This window comes from Narcine bancroftii, chromosome 2, assembly GCF_036971445.1.
Source record: "Narcine bancroftii isolate sNarBan1 chromosome 2, sNarBan1.hap1, whole genome shotgun sequence".
Classification (NCBI taxonomy): Eukaryota; Metazoa; Chordata; class Chondrichthyes; order Torpediniformes; family Narcinidae; genus Narcine; species Narcine bancroftii.
The window spans coordinates 52,004,782-52,025,541 of record NC_091470.1 but is presented as its reverse complement, the minus strand read 5'-3'; the positions used below and the strand labels follow the sequence as shown (position 1 = coordinate 52,025,541).

General features: G+C 42.7%; 1 protein-coding gene across 7 annotated transcripts in view; it reads left to right on the top strand.

The window, feature by feature from the left end:
- The window catches only part of stxbp6 (syntaxin binding protein 6 (amisyn)), a 314,531-nt gene that overhangs the window by 253,741 nt on the left and 40,030 nt on the right, over window positions 1-20,760 (top strand). The window contains exon 5 of one of the 7 annotated variants that reach the window (XM_069916682.1): window positions 12,495-13,054. The exons of the other annotated variants lie outside the window; for them this stretch is intronic. Within the exon in view, the coding sequence (XP_069772783.1) occupies window positions 12,495-12,583 (89 nt within the window). The 3' untranslated portion in view covers window positions 12,584-13,054. Of the gene's footprint in view, window positions 1-12,494; window positions 13,055-20,760 lie in introns of those variants that run through there. 7 annotated transcript variants of the gene reach the window in all.

Below are 20,760 nucleotides of genomic sequence, written 5' to 3'. Positions count from 1 at the left end.
CCCACTGGTCCAACTATATAGAATACAAACACAACATAATCTGTCACAGGACCAGTGGGATAAAAAGAACGGGCAATAGTTTGGGAGGTAAATTGGGGCAGGTTTTTTTTAGTGTAGGTCACATACAAACACTTCAAAACAGATGTCTTTTAAAATACTAGAGCTCTGCTCAACGCAGACAGGGCGGCTCCTGGGGGCCTTTGCAAGAGTACCAAAGAGACTTTGCTAATGGATTGTTGTTTTGAAAAGCAACAGATGAAAGAGATCGGAGGAATAGTTCAGAGCCGCAGCTTGCTGTTCTAAGAGGGTCATGTGGTTTTGCAAGCAGAGAGGGAGTCAAACAGGCTTTTCTCAGAGAGAGAGATTAGTTCTACAGTTATACAGTCAGTAGCAACAGCTGGGACTGGCAAGCTTGTGGAAAAAAACCCATTTGGAAGATGGGTTGTGAGTGGTTAGTTCAGCCTAGTCAAAGCCCTTGTGGTTCATACAAGAGGAGTGGCTGCTTAATGTTTCACTTGAAATAAGAGAATCAGAAAGGAACTCTGTGGTGATCTGAAAGAAAGAGGTTATCATCTGGAGAACCCTGAAGGGGCAAATTTTTTAAGCAAGACACTGGAGTGACTGATGGAAGTACATCGGTTGTGGATGTCCTGGAATAACAAATCTCTCTCTGAAAACTGACAAGAACCTTCCTGACTGGCAACCATTTACCTTTCAAGCATCAAAGCCTGGTGAACTTCATAAGTGTTAAATTCTATGCACAGTACAAGAATTGCCTGTAATCAGTGAACTTGGAGGAATGAGAAGTGAGATTGGACTGTGAATCAAAGAACTTTTCTAAACTTACATGCACGTTACATACATGTGTGCTTAGAATTAGAAGGGGGTTAAGTTAGGTCGGTTAAGTTATTAGTGATAAGTTGAAGTGTGATCCTGTTTTCATGTTTAAAGATCATTAAAAGCAACTTTTGTTTAAGTAACCATTTGTCTTGGTGAATATCTATTGCTGCTGAGTTTTGTGGTCCTCTGGGCTCGTAACAGTCCTGCTGGCCTCACTGAGTTCCTCCAGCAGATTGTGTTTGCCTTCAGATTCTAGCATCTGCAGTCTCCTGTGTGTCACCTTTTGTTTCCAGATATGACAACATTATCTTCCATAAAAGCCATGAATAGTGTCAAAGGCAGATTGCTAATTCTAGCCCACGAGCTTTGAAACCAGTCTCTAAACTTGAATGAGGACACACTCCAAGTCTTGTGCTGTGTATTCAGCTCTGTGATGAAATTGAGCAAGGGTTTGTTGGGGCAATGAGATCCTATTTTGGTTTTCTACTTTATGTTTGGGTTACTTTGACAAGATAATGGGTGCAAGCAGTATTTTTGGATGAATATTTTCTCCTTTGACGACTGAGAGAAATGAAGCTCCTCACCCTGTAATTTCTCAGAACAGCCATAAATAGTCCTGCCATGCTTTCCCAATAACTGTCTCTGTTCTACCACTTCTTTCCACCCACCTTCTGTTAAAATTGAAGTAAAACCTTTCTTCCAATGAGATATTGTTTTACTTTCTGGTGCTGCTATGTCGATTTTAAAAAATAATTATCAAGTGATGCTTTTTAAACAATTAGGCAGAGAAAGGAATCTTTGCATTTAAATGGATTATAAATATAAAGTGTACAAATAGATCTCCAAAAGAATTGCTTGCAATAAATTAAATCTGTCATTTCACAGTGACTGTGGAATTAAGATGAAGCAGACTACATTTGGTATAGTAGTAGCAAAGTAGTTAAGTTACTAGTTTAGTTGTCCAGAGACTATCAATCCAGATGATGGAATTCAAGTCCTTTCTTGGCAGCTGTGGAAATTAAATTCAATTAAACATGGATTTTTTATTTCTTTAAAAACAAAATGGAAGGGATGTGTATCCACACCATTTGAGAATCAGAATTTTCCTGGATTGTTGGTAATACCATTCCCAAATATTTTGTGGAAGTAATGAGTCAGATTGTTCAACCTGATATCTGCCCAACCGGTAAATAGCAGTCAAAGCCTGCGGCACTGGGCATTCTCTGTAACTGCTGAGTTCATGGGGCTTGATAGGGCATTCATTAGTACACTAGGATGGGGAAGGGGAGGAGGGAGTGGATCCTTCAGCATCAGTGACGTTGTCAGGAGATGATTGACATGGAAATTGTTGGTGATATATTTCAGCCATGCCCTTTATATTCCATCCTAAAAAAGTCACTGTTGAATAATGCCACCAGGGTTTCCAGTTTGCAGGAAGCACAAGTGTGTTGTTTATTTTTAAAGATAATTCTACTTGAATTATCTGTCCAATTATCTGGTGGCTCAAGTTTTAGTCAATTATATGAGCCATCTTAATCAATTTGGTACCCCAGTCTTCACATGAAAAAAAGAGTGTTGGAAACACACAGCAGTTGAGGTAGTAGAAATAGAAAGTTAATGCTGCAGTTTGAAGAATCTTCATCGAACCTTGTCACGTGGCCTTCCCCTCCCCCTAGTGGCCCATCACCCCAAGTGCACACTGATGACCACCAGGGTTGGCCTGCCAAACACAGTCACAGACTCAATAGATTTGATGCCTGTCCTGCAGTGCAGGTTGTGGCTTTAACTTGCCAGTACACGATAGGGCGAATATTTGGTGCACTTCTTTTGTGGTACAACAACCCAAGGCGGAAAACCTAAGAATAACCTGGGGCCCACTCAGCAAAACCTTAGGCCATCCAGTTATCAAGCTGCACAGAAAGGTGCAGAGATGAATTGTTGATTAACTGGAGGCTGCCTGTCAACCTGAAGGCCAAAGGATTCCTGGTGCCCACGACACTGCCATTGGGGAGCAGACGATTGGAAGGTACCTTGCTTCGCAATAGCCAAACCACTGCACTAGCACTCATTGACACTCATTCCCACTTCACCTTTGGAATTCAGCTGTTTGGTCCATTGATTGATTTATTTCTTGCAGCAGCATCTTGTTCTGATGTAATGGTAATTGGTATTTCAGTTCCAACAGTGTGAAATTTTACTGCATCCAGGTAGTGACAAATAGATAATTTATTCACCTTGACAAGTTGCATTTGCTTTGTGACAGGCTGAAGTTAAAATTTAAATTTGGAGAACTTTTCGCTTTTGATGCATCTGCTTGAAGTGAGGGTGGTGGATTGGTGAATCATTGGTAAAATGAATCATCACCACTTCAGAACAAAATTCAGATGGAAAGAGCATCAAGTGTTGTGTCGACCTGTGAGGGGATCAGTCACCTGTTCTCAAGCCCTCGGTCTCTTTGTGTGCAATGTTCACCAATCTGTTGCATGATGTTGCCTTTGTGCAGTGAGCAGCAGTTAATGAATTAACCATCCCTTACTCCTGTGAGCCCTATAGAATTTGCTTTTGATTACTCTCCCTTTCTCTTTGCGAAGAGGAGACTTTCAACAGATGTTGTGCTGACAACCTTAACTAGGGGCAGCTGACACTGAGAAATGATGAGTTCATAAATTTCCTATTATTTCAGGGTTTTTAATGCCCAATGTTGAAAATACTTGCCACATAGTTTGTCCATCTGCAACACCTGGACAATAGAGGGCCAAATGACTGGAAAGAACCTTTTGTGTTATACCTTAATAATTTGGACATGAATGTATAATCGTGATAAAGCTTGTATATACAAAGAATGATTCTCTAGTTGATAGTGTTGACAGGGAATATGACTGAGAATATGTACATGTATCAATATGTTGGACAGAAGGGTGGCAAAGTGGTATTTAATTCAGAGAAATGTGAAATGACGCATGAGGAGGTGCACCAAGGCAAGAGAATGTGAAATAAATAGTTCAGTAATGACTAGTGTGAAGGAACCATCAAACCTTGGAGAGAATGTCAGTGGTAGCCTGATATGTGAATAAGGTTGGTGAAAAGACATTGTGTGATGTTGAATCAAAGAATGTAACATCAGAGAGGTTATGCTAGAAATTATGCAACACTAGATGGACAACAACATGAGTGCCAAGATGCAATTCTGGTCACCACTTTGCAGGAAAGATGTGAGTGGAGAAGAGATTTAAGCAGATATTGGTGTGCCTGAAAAACTATGAAGAAAGATTGGTACGGTGGACATTGAGGACACTGGTCTCTAACTAAAAATTTATTTTAATTATTACATAATTGTATAAGACAATTCCTATGGGATAACAAAGTACTAAGAATTGCAGTGGAAAAGTTAATATGAGAGTATAAACTGAGAGGACTTAGACTTCCAGATTTTAAGAAGTATTATCTATTGGCACAAGCAAAATTTATATAATCTTGCTTTGAAGAAAACAGTCCCCCTTGAGGATTCAAATGGAACTGAATTCAATAAAAGAGGAGACAATGAAGGACTTTATTTTTAAGTGGGATGTTGTCAATAACAAAAAAAATTGATAATCCTATATTAATACTAATGATAGATTATGGCAAGAAATAAATGAATGTATTGGGGGGGAGGTGGGGGGGGGGGGGAGGAAACAGTTATATCACTGAGGACACCAGTATGTAAAAATGTACTACTGCCCATGAACCTGGGTAAAAAAAAATTGAATTCATGGTATTTCAAAGGAATAAGATATGTTGATGATTGCTATATGGAAGGATCTCACGTCTTTTGAACAATTAAGAAATAAGTATGGAGTAGCTAATGGAACATTCTTTTGCTTTCTCCAGTTAAGATTGTTCTTAAGAGAAAGATAGGAACAAAACTTGGCCCCACCTGAAATTAGTAAGATGGATCAAACGATATGGCTGGAGAACACACCTAAATTTATATCTATGATATAAATCATAAGTCAGCCTGAAGAAAACTGAGGTCCTCCATCAGCCAGCTCCCCACCATGATTACCAGCCCCCCCACATCTCCATCGGGCACACAAAACTCAAAACGGTCAACCAGTTTACCTATCTCGGCTGCACCATTTCATCAGATGCAAGGATCGACAATGAGATAGACAACAGACTCGCCAAGGCAAATAGCGCCTTTGGAAGACTACACAAAAGAGTCTGGAAAAACAACCAACTGAAAAACCTCACAAAGATAAGCGTATACAGAGCCGTTGTCATACCCACACTCCTGTTCGGCTCCGAATCATGGGTCCTCTACCGGCACCACCTACGGCTCCTAGAACGCTTCCACCAGCGTTGTCTCCGCTCCATCCTCAACATCCATTGGAGCGCTTACATCCCTAACGTCGAAGTACTCGAGAAGGCAGAGGTCGACAGCATCGAGTCCACGCTGCTGAAGATCCAGCTGCGCTGGATGGGTCACGTCTCCAGAATGGAGGACCATCGCCTTCCCAAGATCGTGTTATATGGCGAGCTCTCCACTGGCCACTGTGACAGAGGTGCACCAAAGAAAAGGTACAAGGACTGCCTTAAGAAATCTCTTGGTGCCTGCCACATTGACCACCGCCAGTGGGCTGATATCGCCTCAAACCGTGCATCTTGGCGCCTCACAGTTTGGCGGGCAGCAACCTCCTTTGAAGAAGACCGCAGAGCCTACCTCACTGACAAAAGGCAAAGGAGGAAAAACCCAACACCCAACCCCAACCCACCAATTTTCCCCTGCAACCGCTGCAATCGTGTCTGCCTGTCCCGCATCGGACTTGTCAGCCACAAACGAGCCTGCAGCTGACGTGGACTTTTTACCCCCTCCATAAATCTTCGTCCGCGAAGCCAAGCCAAAGAAAGAAGATATACTTTGCTCTCCAAAATGAAAGTGCAAAACCAGGTTTACAGAGACTGAGAGAGAGATAGGAGTCGGATTTAGGAGTTGCAATAATGGAAAAATACTGGTCGACTGGTGTTTGGATAGCATGCCATCAATTATAAATATTATACATATTAGTACAATATAATTTTCTACACCAATTATACCTCACACCACAGAAACAACATAGATCAAAATCAGAAATATCGGAGATTTGGAATAGAAATTGGAACATTTGTACAAGCTACGTGGTCGTGTGTGAAGGTGAGTCCTTTCTGGCAGGATCTTACTGAAATACTAACAAGGATAACGGGTGGCCATCGCAGACAACCCGGAGATTTATCTTTTGAAGTAATTAATAAACCAACTAAATTCCAAATTTCATTTGTTAAAATAGCTTTAGCTGTGGATAAGAAATATGTTGTGATTACTTGGAAGTACAACTCCTCTACAGATAGCACAATGGAAGACAGAGATGAACAGTTGAATATCTATGGAAAAAATTACATAAAATGTAAAGAACAAATATGGTGTATTTATAAAAACATGGCAATCATATTTGGATTATATAGGGGCCCAAATATAAAGAAATAGAAAGTACTACTGTAAAAAAAATATGTGACCTCCCCAGTGAAGACTTCACTTTTTTTAAACCCAACTGGGAGCCCTAACGGTGTACAGATTTATACTATGAAGGGGGTGGAGGGGAGGGGATGATATGTTTTGTCAGAAAATGTTTTTTATATATATATATATACATCTAAATATTATGAAAATGGAAAATCTTGAAATGTATATTTATGGAAAAAACAAAAAATTAATATTCAGAAAAATATATATATAATCCCAGATTCTCATTTTGTGGAATAGACACTCAATTTGCATGCTCTTTTAGAATCAGAATTTATTGTCATGAAGAACTCACAAAATTCATTGTCTTGGAGCAGTATCACAGTGCAAACATTTGTATAAACCACCTTACAACAATAAATTTTAAAAATGCACAAAAAGTAAGGTCGTGTCTTTGGTTCATTGATCATTCAGAATCTGATGGCAGTGGGGAAGAAGCTAACCTTGTGCTGTTGAGTACTTGTCTTTAGGGTCCTGTACCTTTTTCCCAATGGTAGCAGAATGAAGAGGGCATGGCCTGGGTGTTGGGGGTCTTTGAGGATACCAGCTCATGTAGATGTCCTCAATGGAGTGAAGTCTGGTGCCTATGTTGTTGCAGGCCAAGTTAACATCCCTTTGGAGTTTTTTCTTGTCCTGAGAGTTAGCACCTCCTAATGTGCAGTGATGCAACCATCTAGAATCCTCTCCACGGTACACAACATAGTGTCTTCCTCAAAATGACCCTTATTTTTAAATACAACTTCAATAAGAGAGGTCATGAATTTTAAAGCAATGTTTTGGGCAAGTGGTTGGAGAATTGAAATAATGAGCAGTTTAAAATTGTAAGTGTGAATATATTTTACTGCTACATGGAATTCTATCTTAGTGAGATTTCTATCATCTCAAAATACCACTTTAACACTAAAGCTTCTGAAGAATCCCTTCCGTTCAGTGGCAGATTAACTATTAGTCTGAGTAGGCTGAAACCTAGGGGCACATCTGTGACCCTAGATGTATTACCGAGGGTAAGGGGGCCCAACCCCTAGACTTCAACGCCTACTCGGTAAAGGCTAAGATTTTGTGGTGACAGCGGCATATGCAATCCTCCACCTTTCCACTAAACTATTAGATTTTTAACATCCACATCATTTGGAGAGACATTAAAAATCTAATAGTTTGATGGGAAAATAGAGGATGATTAGGGGTGGGGTCGGTGACCTCTCCCTGGCCAATGGAATGGGGGATGCGACCTCTTTCTGCCCAGAGGAAAAGGACCTCTCTCTGCCGAGGGGGATGGGGATTTCTCCCTGCGCAGTGGGATGGGGCCGGGGGACATGACCTCTCTCTGCCCAGCAGAATGGGGCTAAGGGACAGGGACTTCTCCCTGCCCAGCAGGATGGGGCATGCAACTTCTCCCTGACCAGTGAGACAGAGGATGAGGACCTCTCTCTGTCCAACAGGACTGGGATGGGATTGCATCTTCTTCCTGCGCAGCAGGACAGGGGATGGGGACCTCTCTGCCCAGCGGGATGCAGTTGGGGGAACATGACCTCTCTCTGCTCAGCGGGTCAGGGTCAAGGGCAAGAGGAAGAGAGACAATCTTTGATAGAAAGTTGAAGAAGCATCCTTTGTCAGGAAAGTGACCAATCCTTGGATTTTGTAGAATTGCGGTGTCTGCTGGTAAAGAGAAGTATCAAAGCAGGAGTTTGATCAAAATGCAGACGGTGAATTCCAAGCAAACATCCCTCCTCCCCCACCCCCATCCCCATCCCCCATCCCTCTCTTTATAGGTGCTTTCGGGCATATTGGGTGTTTCTAGCACTTTCTATTTCATTCAACATTTGTGCAGAATTTTGAGAGGCCCAGGCAGGGCAGGAGGGACACAGTAGGTTACAACTCTAGAGCACAATCTTGCAGTGTCAGACAGATTAGAGATTGTGCTCCGCTCTTCAAGGGTGCTCCAATGGGACTGGAATGAACCCTGAACTTTACATAGTTGTAGACAGAGACCTAGGAAATAACAATGAACTGAGATAGCTATTTACTACATTCTTCATAGCAAATTCCTATTGCCAGTGAAATGACCGTGAGTTAAATCACAGCTTGTAATCCCATATTATCTCTCCATTCTAATACCATGAAGTACAAATAGTGCAACCCATTCCGAATGTTACAAGTGTTAAACAAGAAAGTCTGCAGTTAGAGTTGAATGCAATATACAAACGTGGCATAGGAGAAACTGAACTCGCATTTGTAAATTGAGTTGTAAATTCACAATGCTGGAGTAACTCAGCCAGTCTTGCAGTGTCCACAGGAGGTAAAGATGTATTACCGACGTCTTGGGCCTTAGCCCTTCTTCAAATTATCTTTACCTCCTGAGGACGCTATGAGACTGGCTGAGTTCCTCCAATATTTCTGTGTTTTACCACAGTCACAGCATTGGATGAAGAGTGGGGGCAGGGGGTTAAGGTGAGAGAGGGGCCCTTTACTAAAGCTCCGTCTAGGGTCCAAGTGGCAGTTAATCCTCCACTGCTACCATTAATTTCCACCACATAATTGGAGAGATTGTATCCTCAAGCCACATTTTTTAAAAACTTTCAGAAGATGGTGACTATTAGTCTGAAAATTACAGCGGTGGCTTTTTACAGGTTCAATTGGTGCAAAATTAAGTCATCGTAAAGCCCAACAAATGCCTTAGTTTACTCAGGAGTGGTGGATAAATATTTGAAGGTGTTCCAATAAAGTGCTGAGGACTTTGTTGGAGATTTTTCAGAATCCAGCAGATGAATCACCCCATTCTTTGATGTTGGATTCTATGGTGGGGTTAATACCATCTGAACCCTGGAATGCATATGCAAAATAAAATATTTTGATCAGGTTCTTTGTAAGATGCGGAACACTGAAAAGAAGTCAATTACAGGTTTGCAAAATCCATCATTTCCAGTAAGTTGATATGAAAATGTTGATACAATTTAATGCTACTTAGTTGTTTCGTGATACATTTCATATCTTCTATGCAATCTATTTTAATTTGTGCGCCTCCATATCTGCAACTGTGCATATATGGTGCCTTTTTACATGCAAACTCTCTAACATTAATGCTGTTGGAAATGAAACAGATTAATTGACTTCAATACAGTTACAATCATAGCATGTAACTGATGATTGGTAAACAAGTCTTCAGATCCTGAAAATCTGAACTAAAATCCAACAAAACTGGGCAGCATCTGTGGAGAGACTTGTTGCTTCAGGTTTCCTGAGAAGAAGAATTTCCTGGTGTACTCTGCCAGCATCGAGGTAGGGTGCCTGAAGACTGGTTCATCCTGACTGAAACAACTCCAGTGTAAACTCAAGTCAGGGGATGGAGTGGGGGGTTCACTAACCTGAAATGCTTACTGTTCTTTCCACAACTGCAGAGTTATCCTAGGCATTTTCTCTTTATTGTCTTTGCGGTTAGTGGGAAATTGAATGATCAGAACAATGCAGCACAGGAACAGGCCTGTCAGCCCACATATCTGTGCCAGCCATGATGATCAATTTAAACTAAAAACTTTTTCTGCTTGCTCCTGATACATATCCCTCTGTTCCCTGCATATTTTTGTGTCTATCTTGAAGCTTCTTAAACACTACAATTCACCCATTACATATGGTAGCCCCTTCGAAGTACCTACCACATTCTGTGGGGGAGAAATCTTACCGGCACATCTCCATTAAACTGCCCCCACCACCTGAAAAATGTATCCTATTGCATGTGGCACTTGCTCAAATGAAACTCCATCTGCCATTTCTCTGACCATATCAGTTGCTAACTTATATAATTTGATAGGCCTCTACATTGTCCATAGCTCCTCTATTCTTCATGTCATTCACAAATTGAAAAACTCACCTACCAACCTTTTCACCCAGGTCAATGATATAAATCTCAGAGGTCCCAAAAACGATCCTTGCAGAACTAGTCATAAGTTTCCAGTCAAAATAACACCAGTCCACCACTACCAGCCTCCTGTTCTGAAACAAATCAAGTTTTTTTACATGTTGCAATAATCTATCCATTTTTGTTAATTTTTAGTTATTAAGTGGGATGGATAATGTGAGAGTCAATTATGTCATGCAAAAACCTAAGATACATCACCTTCTAAACTCCCGACAATATTTTGAAGTACCATTCTCAAATCACTCCAATCTTCACAACACATTTTATACTTACATTAAAAACAAGAGGATGACTAGGTAGAAGGTGGGACCACTCAAGGACAAAGAAGGGAATTTATGCCTGAAGTTGGAGGACATGGGCAAGGTACTAAATGAGTACTTTGGATTATTATTTATCAAGGAGAAGGATATGGAGGACGGTGATAGGAAGCATACTGCAGAGAATGCTACGGTGTCAAGGCATTTTGAGATCAAGACAGAAATGGTTTTGGGTCTTTTGAAAAGCACTAAAGTGGATAAGTCTCCAGGCACTGATGGAATATGTCCCAGGTTAGTGAAAGGGGTAAGAGCGAAGATTGCTAAGGCCTCAATGAGATCTTATGATGGGCAGTTTGAAAGACTCTCAGCACCCTAAGAAAACAAATCACATCATCTGTTTTAAATGGGCAAACCATATTTTTAATTAATGACCCCTGGTTCTGTCCTCCCACAAGAGGACACATCTCCGCATCTATCCTGACAAGATCCTTCTATGTCTTGAAAATGTCATTCACGTCTCCTCTTATTGTGAAATACTCAAACTGACACAAGCCTTACCTCTCTAACTTGGTCAGAATACAATCCCACTTATTCTGATGAATCTTTTGTAAATTGCTTGCAGTGAAGGGTGCATGATGCATCTTTGATGGACTAAGTGACCAGGCAGGGCTCTTGTTTAAGATCCAGTGAAATGCTAAGATGCTAACATCTGAATGAAGTAAAGGAACAACTTAAAGATCAAATTTAAAAAAAAAGATTTCTTGTGCCATTGCCTGACTTTAAGGATAATTATTGCTGATTAGCAAAAGCTGGTGCAGGGGATGAGGGGATGTAATTATTTTAAAGAGGGCCTATCAGAGATGGACTCCTCTGTACAGAGAGACAGTTTTTAAGATGAATCTGACTTCTCAGCTATTTTGCTGTCCTAAGTCAGTGAAGGAGCATCTTGATATACATCATGGTATGTATATTGGGCTTGTGCAGACTCTCCATGCATTGATATGTTGGAAGGACACAGGGTTCAGGAGGAAAATATGGAACTTTATTGAATTTGCAGCAAGATATTGAACATTATTGTGATGAGAAATGCTCTGCTGTATGCTGCAATTTTTCAACCTTTTCCATTTGAAGATTGAGATCCGTTGCCACCTGGTGGGACAGCTGTACTGAAGCTATTGATGAACTTTGTATGCAAGTTCACGTTTGATTTGCCTTCATATTTGGATTGACGACCACCTCAAACATCTGTCATCGTTATACTTGCACTCAGTTGCTGTGAAACTTTATATTGATTTTATTAATATAAACAAACTACTTAGTCGAAAGCCGAGCAGCTACTTCATTATTTAAGTGTAACACAGTTCAATGGCTTATATGATTTTGGCACTGAAACCTTTTTTTTAATCCTTACTTCCTATATCTCTAAATAAATTAACTAATAATCTGATGGTTAAACATACTTTGAGGATATGGATACAATTTAGAAAACATTTTGGTTTAATGAGATTTTCTCTTTCTAGTCCTAATTTTTCTAATTATTTCTTTAAACCATCGATGATTGATGTAACTTTTAAAGAATGGTATAGATTGGGAATTAAATGTTGTAAAGATTTATTTATTGAGGGGAATCTTGCTTCCTTTGAACTTTCAGTTACATATGGTCTACCAAATTCTCATTTTTTTCATTATTTGTGGATTAGAGATTTTTTACTATCTCAATTACATACATTTCCTAAGAGGACCGATAAGAATTTAATTGATGTAATTTTTAATCTTTCCATAATGGTTCAATATCTAACATTTATGATATGCTGTCGGGAATAAGAGAGGCACCCTCAGATAAAATTTTAAAAGCCTGGGAACAGGACCTACAGCTTTTAATCTCTGAAGAAACTTGGAATGTAATTTTTAAATTGGTTAATACCTCCTCTTTATGTGTCCACAGGGCTCACACGTCCAAAGTCAAACTATCTAGTTTTTATGGGGCTACATCTCCTCATTGTGATAAATGTAACAATGGAGCTGCTTCATTAATTCATAAGTTCTGGACATGTCAGACTTGAGAAATATTGGATCGAAGTATTTCAAACTTTCTCTGGACTTGTTAAAGTTATTTTTAAACCAAATCCCTTAACTGCTTTGTTTGTTATTGTTGGAGAGAGTGACATAATGTTAACGACATCTGAGCTACGTGTATTAGCTTTTATTTCTGTTACAGCTAGGCGAGCGGTGTTGCTCAGATGGAGGGACGTTACCCCACCTCATCGTGCTCATTGGCTATTTGACGTCATATGTTTAAATTTAGAAAAGATCAGATGCTCAATTTCTGATTTGAATTCGAATTTTCAAACACCGTGGGGGACCCTTTTTTGAATTACTTTTATAATCTTTGATTTTTTATGAAGGTAGAAATGTTGGCTAATGAGATAATTTATCATTCTGATAAGAATTCTGGGTTTTTTTTTGGCCAAACAGCTCCTTTCTTGGTAGTGGGTTTAGATTTTTCATTTTACAATAAAGTAATATTATATAATATAATCAATTTGATTAAAATGTGGAGTACCTTGGATGAAATTATATGATTCGTGTAATGTGTCTTTTTCAATTTCAGCATATGTACTCTGTATTTTTGGATGTGAAATTTTAATGTTAAGAAAAATATTGAAAAAGAGGAAAGAAAAGAAATTGGTCACTTGATACATGCTGATTTATTTTAAAAAAGATATTAATAATTGGTGGAGGCAGTGACAGGTTTTGCAGGGTTTTTTTCTGAGCCTGCTGCCTCCCCCCTTTAGTTAGAAGGATGAATATTCTCGTCCAGCTGTTTCTCTGAAAAGTAACTGATTGATGGGAACTGGAGGTCAGGATCCACATTGTTAATAACCCTGTTATGGAAGACAGCTCCATTGATCTGAACTTCAACTGCTTAAAATGGTATCAGCGCTCAATAAAATATAAATGTAATTTATTAAGATCTAAAATAAATCTTACAACAATCACTGAATGCAAATCAGGACTTCATCAAGTTGATTCTATAATTACAAAGCACAACTCGTGACCTCTGAATGGCTTTAAAGCACACCAGAGTCTTTGAGGCATATTTAAAGTATAATCTGTGTAAGAATAGAGGCAGCCAATTTAGACCCAATACATTCTCACAATCAGCAATGGGATCGTATGGTTCAGTCACTTAATTTACTTTTTTTAGTTGACAAAGAGATCAGGAAGAACAATGGCATCCCACATTTGTAATTGTCCTCTCTACAGAATGGACCACTGCCACTGTGTCAGCAACTCCCAAACCTCAGCCTCCACAGCTAGGACCACTCCAGCAGCAACAAAGCAAGGCCCCACTCTATCCCTCCAAACTGACTTGAAAATATGTGGCTGGTCCTTTTGGTTTACGCCCTGAAACCTGGCACCAAAGAGCACTATGTATGTACTTGCACCGGAAGGGCTTCAGGGATTCATAAAGGTAGTTAGTGATGGGCAATAAATATTGGCCTTCTCAGTGATGACCAGATCTGGAAAAATAAACCAGTCGGTTAAATTCTACCAATGCAGACAGCTGAGCTTGCAGTTTGATGCCCTTTATATGGACAGGTCCTCCATCAGTGCCACACTGACTTGGTGCTGCATTGGACTGTCGACTAATAATGGTTGACTGAGATCCTGAAACAGGTTACAAAGTCTGTGCCTTCCTTGGAGGTGAAAGTTTTAACATGCATCGCCTAATCCAAGGACAGTTTCTTTCCTGCTGACATCAGCCTTGAGTAGACCTCTCATTCATAAATGATGATATGCCTTGTACTGTTTCACTGTACTTTTTCACTTCTCTGCACTTTTGTCACGTGATACTATATTACTGTACCTTTGTTTTATTATAACGCTATTCCCTGTCTTCATTCATGCATTGGTTGATTTTCCTGGATAGTACGCAAATTTCACTGTGTCTAGGTACATGTGATGGGTCCGAATCATGGGTCCTCTACCGGCACCACCTACGGCTCCTAGAATGCTTCCACCAGCGTTGTCTCCGCTCCATCCTCAACATCCATTGGAGCGCTTTCATCCCTAACGTCGAAGTACTCGAGATGGCAGAGGTCGACAGCATCGAGTCCACGCTGCTGAAGATCCAGCTGCGCTGGGTGGGTCACGTCTCCAGAATGGAGGACCATCGCCTTCCCAAGATCGTGTTATATGGCGAGCTCTCCACTGGCCACCGTGACAGAGGTGCACCAAAGAAAAGGTACAAGGACTGCCTAAAGAAATCTCTTGGTGCCTGCCACATTGACCACCGCCAGTGGGCTGATAACGCCTCAAACCGTGCATCTTGGCGCCTCACAGTTTGGCGGGCAGCAACCTCCTTTGAAGAAGACCGCAGAGCCCACCTCACTGACAAAAGGCAAAGGAGGAAAAACCCAACACCCAACCCCAACCAACCAATTTTCCCCTGCAACCGCTGCAACCGTGTCTGCCTGTCCCGCATCGGACTTGTCAGCCACAAACGAGCCTGCAGCTGACGTGGACTTTTTACCCCCTCCATAAATCTTCGTCCGCGAAGCCAAGCCAAAGAAGAAGAGTACATGTGATAATAATTTCAGTTCAACTGATCAAACCCTGATACCTTAATGTCACCCAATGCTATCTTGTTGATTTTTTTTTAAGATTAAGTTAATATTTTTATTCACATGCTTTAAATAAACTGAATATGGTATTTTAATTTTCTTTTATTCAGTCAAGGGATGTGGGCTTTGCAGGCTGAACAGGCACTTAATTACCTTTTGCTAATTGCTTACAGCAATCACTGAATGTAAATTAGTGGAAGGTGATCTCCCTTCCAGAACTACAAGGATTTTGACCCAGTGATGGTGAAGGAATTATATATTTCCAAGCCAGATGGTATGGAGAGGGTGAGCAAATTTAAGTTTTTGGAAATTGTACCCAGAGTTTGCAAATTCCAATGGTCACTCTAAATGTTGAAAGGTAGGATGGCTGGCTCAGCGGGTGTTGCACAGCAGAGAGCTGAATAGGGACAAACTGCCCCAAATGTAGCCCTGTGTCAGAGCCCAGCAATAAGGTCCGCGCCAGCAGCTGGCCTGGCACCAAGGCATCCCATTACCGGCCTAGTCCTTTCTGATTCCTGCATCAGAGCTCAGTTCTTGCAGTGCCAGCGTCTTCCACGGAAAAGTTGGGGACAACTGATTCAATTAATCCTGGACAACTGGACTCTCTGCCACTGCCACAGGAGTGAAGTAAGTAAGTGATCACTTTAATTATTCATGCTGTTTAAAAACAAATTATGAATTTCAGAAGAGTTTCTGGAAATTGTACCCAGAGTTTGCAATGGTCACTGTAAATGGTTGAAAGGTGGGGCAGCTGGCTGGTACAAGCCAAGAGGGTGTTGCACAGCAGAGAGCTGAACAGGGACCGGACAAACTGTCCGAAATACAGCCCTTTGTCAAAGCCTGGCAATGAGGTCCCTGCCAGCGGCCAGTACCAAGGCACCCCACTACCAGCCCAACCCCTCCCTTCCTCATGCACCCCTTTCCACTGGGCTATTGCCACCCAGCCCATCAATTCTATCCTGTCATTGCCAGGTACAGCATACATATTCACACCCAAGTACAAACCCAGTGAGAAAATTTAGAATATGTGAGGAGGGCATCACCCAGGGGTTGTCCTTACTAAAGCTCAGCCTAAAGGCACGGGTGATAGTTAATCTGCTACTGATGTCAGTGCCTCTAATTCCTCAGGAGTTTGTGGAAGTCTAGTATGAAATCTGAAACCCTGGCAAATTTCTACAGATGTGTGGTGGAAAGTGTGCTGACCAGCTGCATCTAGTATGGGGACACCAATGCCTATGCACGTAAAGCCCTGCAAAAGGTAGTGGCCACAGTCCAGGTGATCACAGGCAAAACCTTCTCTACCATCAAGAACATCAACAGGGAATGCTGCTGTCGGAGAACTGTAGCAATCGTCAAGAACCTACATAACACGGCACACGCTCTGTTCTCGCTTCTACCATCAGGAAAGAGGTATCGATGCCACACGGCTCCCACCAACACGTTCAAGAACAGTTGCTACTCCTAAACCATCAGACTCCTCAACAATAAACTGTCAAAGACTCATTTAAGGACTCTTACTTCTTCATTTTCGAGATTTCTTTCTCTCTGTATTGCAGTCAGTTTGTTTTCATTTCTTTATTTGTTTACATGTGTTGAATACAGTTTTTTTTGCACTACCAATAAGTGGTAATTCTGCCCCACCCACAGGAAAAATAATCTCTGGATTGTATATGATGGCATGTATGTACTCTAACAATGAATCTGTGTGGCTTGGAGAGCAATTTCCAGGTGATGGTGTTCCCAAGCTTTTGTCACCTTTGCCCTTACAGCTGGTGGAGGTCATAGATTTGGACATAGCTGTTGAAGGAATAACTATTAAGATGTATAGTTTCTGAAGGCTCTTATACATGCAAACTTCCTTAGTCAATCAGTATTATCAAATAAACATTAACGTTGCCCAAAATGGTTCTTTGTAGACTGCGTGCTACGCGAAATGTGAAGTTAGAACAACACACACACAGTCGAAGTCGAAGACTGATTTATTGCACTGCCAGCTCTATTTCTATTCACTCCCTGCCTCTGACGACAGGAGTTATGTCATCACAGTGCTGGCCTCCGATTGGCCAACGTTCCTGCCATTGCCCACTTTCCACCATGCGGGAGGTCACACGGGACAACAGCCATTGGTCCCTCCGGGGCCCTCACACTTGCGATATTATCCAGCTATGTTGTGAGCTGGGTCGCGACTCGGTTTGCAGGCTGCTACACTCCCCCCCCCCCCAAAGAACTGGCGATCGGAGTGTCTGGTGCCACTTTGGGCGGCCTATCTCTGCATCGCGGGCACTGAATCTTGACTGGCTGGCTAAGGTCCACATGGGTCGGTTTCAGCCATTTGACGGCGAATGTTTCCTCTTTGCCAGCAATGTCCAATGCAAATTTCAACTCATTGTGGCTGATGACTGTTTGGCCCTCGTATGGTCATTGGAGGTGTGCCTGGTGCACTCCCCTTTGCACAAAAATAGATTCACAGGTGTGCAAGTCCTTGGGATGAAAGATTTGGGCTGGCCATGCGGCGGGGGCTGTGGAGAGGCTAGGATACCCAGTCTTTCCCTCAGCTATTTCAGTGCAACCGTGTGGGTTTCTGGGTCTTTGGCAGCGGCCAAGAACTCCCCCGGGATTACCAAGGGTCCGCCACAGGCCATTTCAGCTGCGAAGGCATTAAAGCTCTCTTTCAGCACGGTGCAAATCCCAAGAAGTACCCAAAGTAGTTCATCAGCCCAGTTGGGCCCATTGAGCCAGGCTATCAGGGCTGCTTCAAAGTGTCTGTGGAACCACTCCACCAACCTGTTAGCTTACAGGGATATGCAGTGGTTTGGTGGAATTGGGTTCCCAACAGTTTGGCCAGTGCCACCCAGAGCACCGAGGTAAATAGTGTTCCCCTGTCAGAGGTGAGATGCTCCAGGACTCCGAACCTAGACACTCAGATATTGATTAGTACCCTAATTCAGATCTCCATGGTCGTGTTGGCCATTAGGACAGCCTCTGGCCACTTTGTTGACTAGTCAACCATAGTGAGGAGGTATTTCTCCCCAATGGAAATGGTTAGCAACCCCACAATGTTAACGTGGACGTGGCTGAATCTGCATTGCACTTGCTCAAAAGTCTGGGGAGGTGCTTTAGTGTGAGTTTGCACCTTGGATGCCTGGCAGAGTGTGCGGGTCTTGGCCTACTGACTGACCTACTTGCAGAACCCTTGCCAGAGGAACCTGCTGGTCACCGTCTTTATCATAGTTCTTATGGACGAATGCGCCTAGCTGTGCACCGTGTCGAAGACCTGCTGTCTCCATGCTGTTGGGGTGATGGGGCAGGGTTTGCTGGTGGAAACATTGCAGAGGAGCATCTGGTTGCCTGAGGCGATGACAACATCCTCCAGCTGCAGCCCGGAAAACGTCTATGTCCTGGGATAGGGTGTGGATAGATTCGATGGAGTGTACATTGGCTTCCATGTCATTCTCGCCGACGATGTGTTGGATGTCCATGGTGAATTCGAACACATAGGAAAGGTGCCTCTGTTGCCTAGCTGACCACAGGTCAGACACTTTGTGGAAAATGAAAGTTGGTGGATTGTGGTCTGTGAAGACCTTGAATTGACTGCCTTCCAAAAAGTATCGGATTATGGCAGTCTTGGGTATGTTCTTGGGGCACACTGAGATTTTATGATAGCCCCTGATTAAATCAACCTTTGAAAGCACCCATGCTCCTTGTAAGTTGGCAGTAAATCTTGGATATGGGACAGGAAGTATCTGTCCAGTGGCCTCATTGAGGTGTCTATAATCACCTCCTACTTTCGGGACCATGTGCAGTGGGGAGGCCCAGGGGCTGTCTGACTACTGCACTATTCCCAACTCCTCCATTTTCTTAAATTCCTATTTGGTGAGGGCAATTTTATTGGGGGAAGGTGGCATGCTGTAGCATGGAGTGGGGGCCCCTCAGTGAAGTTGTGGTGCCTTACCCCGTGCTTTGGTTCCATGGATAATTGTGATGCCACGATTGCAGAGAACTTCGCCAATTGCGTGTGTAGGCATCGTTAGACAGCTTGACGAAGTCGAGATGGAGGACTGGTAGTTTGGCTTCCCCCTGAAGCATTGTCTGAAAAGTTCTTGCATGCACCAAACTCCGCCCTTTTAAGTCTACCAGCAGGCAGTGGGCGGCAGGAAATCGGCTTCCAGGAGCGATTGCACCACTGCAGCAAAAGTAAAAGTCCACTTAAATTGGTGGCCAGCAAATTGTAGGGGCACAGTGCGGGTGCAATAAGTTCGAATAGAGGCGCTGTTCACTGTCCTCAGTGCCAGGCCCAGCTTGGCACTCTAGGTGTCGTAGGCTATGGGGGGGGGGGGGGGGGGGGTGGTTGGACACATTTCAGCACTACTGTTCATGAGGAACTGCCTTCCTGACAGAGAATCCACACGTGGAGGAGGCTGTCATGTTGGCCAACTGCCGCAATCAATAACGACTGTTGGCCATGGAGTTTCCCAGAAATGCATAGAGTGGGCGGCATCGACGGGCTGCCCGCACCCCATTGTTGATAATAATAATATGGCTGGGTAGTGGGGTCCACTTGCCTCTCTGTCTTCTGTGGCCTTGTTGCCGGCTGGGGTCAGGGCTTGGCGATCTGTTCCACCGAGGAGCTGTTCTCTTTCTTCACTCTCCAGACCACATCTGCCTGGGCTGTGACTTTCCTCAGGTCACTGAAGTCCTTGGCACCCAGCAAAAGTCAGATATTCTTGGGCAGCTGCTCCAGCAAAATCTGCTCCAAGTGCAGGCAAGGCTTGAGTCCCTTGGCGAGGGCAAGTGTGAGCATCTTGCTCATGAGAGCAGATGGGGCCCTGTCCCCAAAACCATCCACGTGCAGCAAATGGGTGGCACACTCGTGCCGTGATAGCTCCAAAGTGCAGGTTAGTAGCTCTTTGAGGCCACCGTATTTGCCTTACTACTGAGTTGTTGCAGGAAATCGACGACCTTTGCTGCCATGTCCTGGTTGAGCGAGCTCACTACGTAGTCGAACTGTCGAAGGTGGAACTGGGCATCTTCCTGTTCAAGCCACACGTGTGGCTGCGACATCCAGAACGTTAGCAGCTTTAGCAAGATTACATGGAGAGCTGCTTGGTCTCTCATCTAAGAGTCAAACTGCCATTTAGACCTGTCAGGGTCATCAATGTAGCATGCGCACTACGCGAAGTGTGGGGTAAGAAACACACACACACACACACACACACACACACACACACACACACACACACACACACACACACACACACACACACACACACACACACACACACACACACACACACAGAGTTTCCTGCCTTGCGGGAGGTCACACGGGACAACAGCCATTGGTCCCTGCGGGACCCTTGCGATTGCCGCATTTGGCAGCCATTTTGTAAGCCGGATGGCGACTCAGTTTGTGGGCCGCTGCAACATGATATTTTATATCTAAATGGTTTATACTACACAATTAACATCAACAGCCAATCGAAGCTCAAATTTGTCTTTTAAAATATAATTTATTTGTAGAATAATTTTTCGTACTCAATTTTATTTGTATATCTTGCTGCAATCTGATAAATTGGATAGAAGTAA